General features: G+C 64.8%; 1 protein-coding gene across 1 annotated transcript in view; it reads right to left on the minus strand.

Moving 5' to 3' along the window:
* The window catches only part of DNAJB11 (DnaJ heat shock protein family (Hsp40) member B11), a 39,581-nt gene extending 39,303 nt beyond the window's left edge, over positions 1-278 (minus strand). Inside the window, exon 1 of the mRNA XM_044676484.1 lies at positions 191-278. Within this exon, the coding sequence (XP_044532419.1) occupies positions 191-258 (68 nt within the window). The 5' untranslated portion in view covers positions 259-278. The remainder of the gene's footprint in view (positions 1-190) is intronic.
* Positions 279-654: the final 376 nt, after the last annotated feature.

Genomic DNA, 654 nt, shown 5'->3' on the forward strand with positions numbered 1-654 from the left:
CCCATTGCCCTCTTTCCTTCCACCCCACCCCCATATCCCCGTCCCCTCCCCCTCCCAGCAGCCCAGCGCCCTCCGTTTTCTGCCCCTCATCCCCTCCCCCATCACTGACGGCGCTTCCCTCCCTCACCCTCCCGTATCCTTCTTCTCCGGTCTCCTCACGCCCTCCCCGCCGAAGCCCCGCTCTTCTCACCCCGCCATCACGGCTCCGAGCATGTAGAGCAGCAGGAGGCACAGGCCGCCAAGCTTGTGCGGGGCCATGGTCCGTCTCCTCAGCGACAGCCCGCACCTTCTTCCCCTATCCCGGGAGTCCCCGCTCCCCGCGGGAGGCGGGGTCGAAGCAGCTGAGGGCCAATCAGCATCACAGGCATCACCGCGTGCCGGTGCCGCAGCCAATCACCAACGGACACTTCAACGCCTAGATCGCGTTCCCGTGAGGGACGGACCGGGAGAGCGGCATCCTACGACCAACCAATCACAGGCGGCAGCGTCACCGGCGTCGCAGCATCCCTCCCCTTGCCGATACCGATACGCCGCTCTCGGATTGGAGCAAAATGACGAGCTGCTGACCAATCGCGGGCAGTAGCGCTTTTTGTGAGCCCCGCCTCCTGCCTCGTATTACCAATCCCGTAGCTCCTCTTACCTAACCTCAAACCA

Source organism: Gracilinanus agilis, chromosome 4 (assembly GCF_016433145.1).
Source record: "Gracilinanus agilis isolate LMUSP501 chromosome 4, AgileGrace, whole genome shotgun sequence".
Taxonomy (NCBI): domain Eukaryota; kingdom Metazoa; phylum Chordata; class Mammalia; order Didelphimorphia; family Didelphidae; genus Gracilinanus; species Gracilinanus agilis.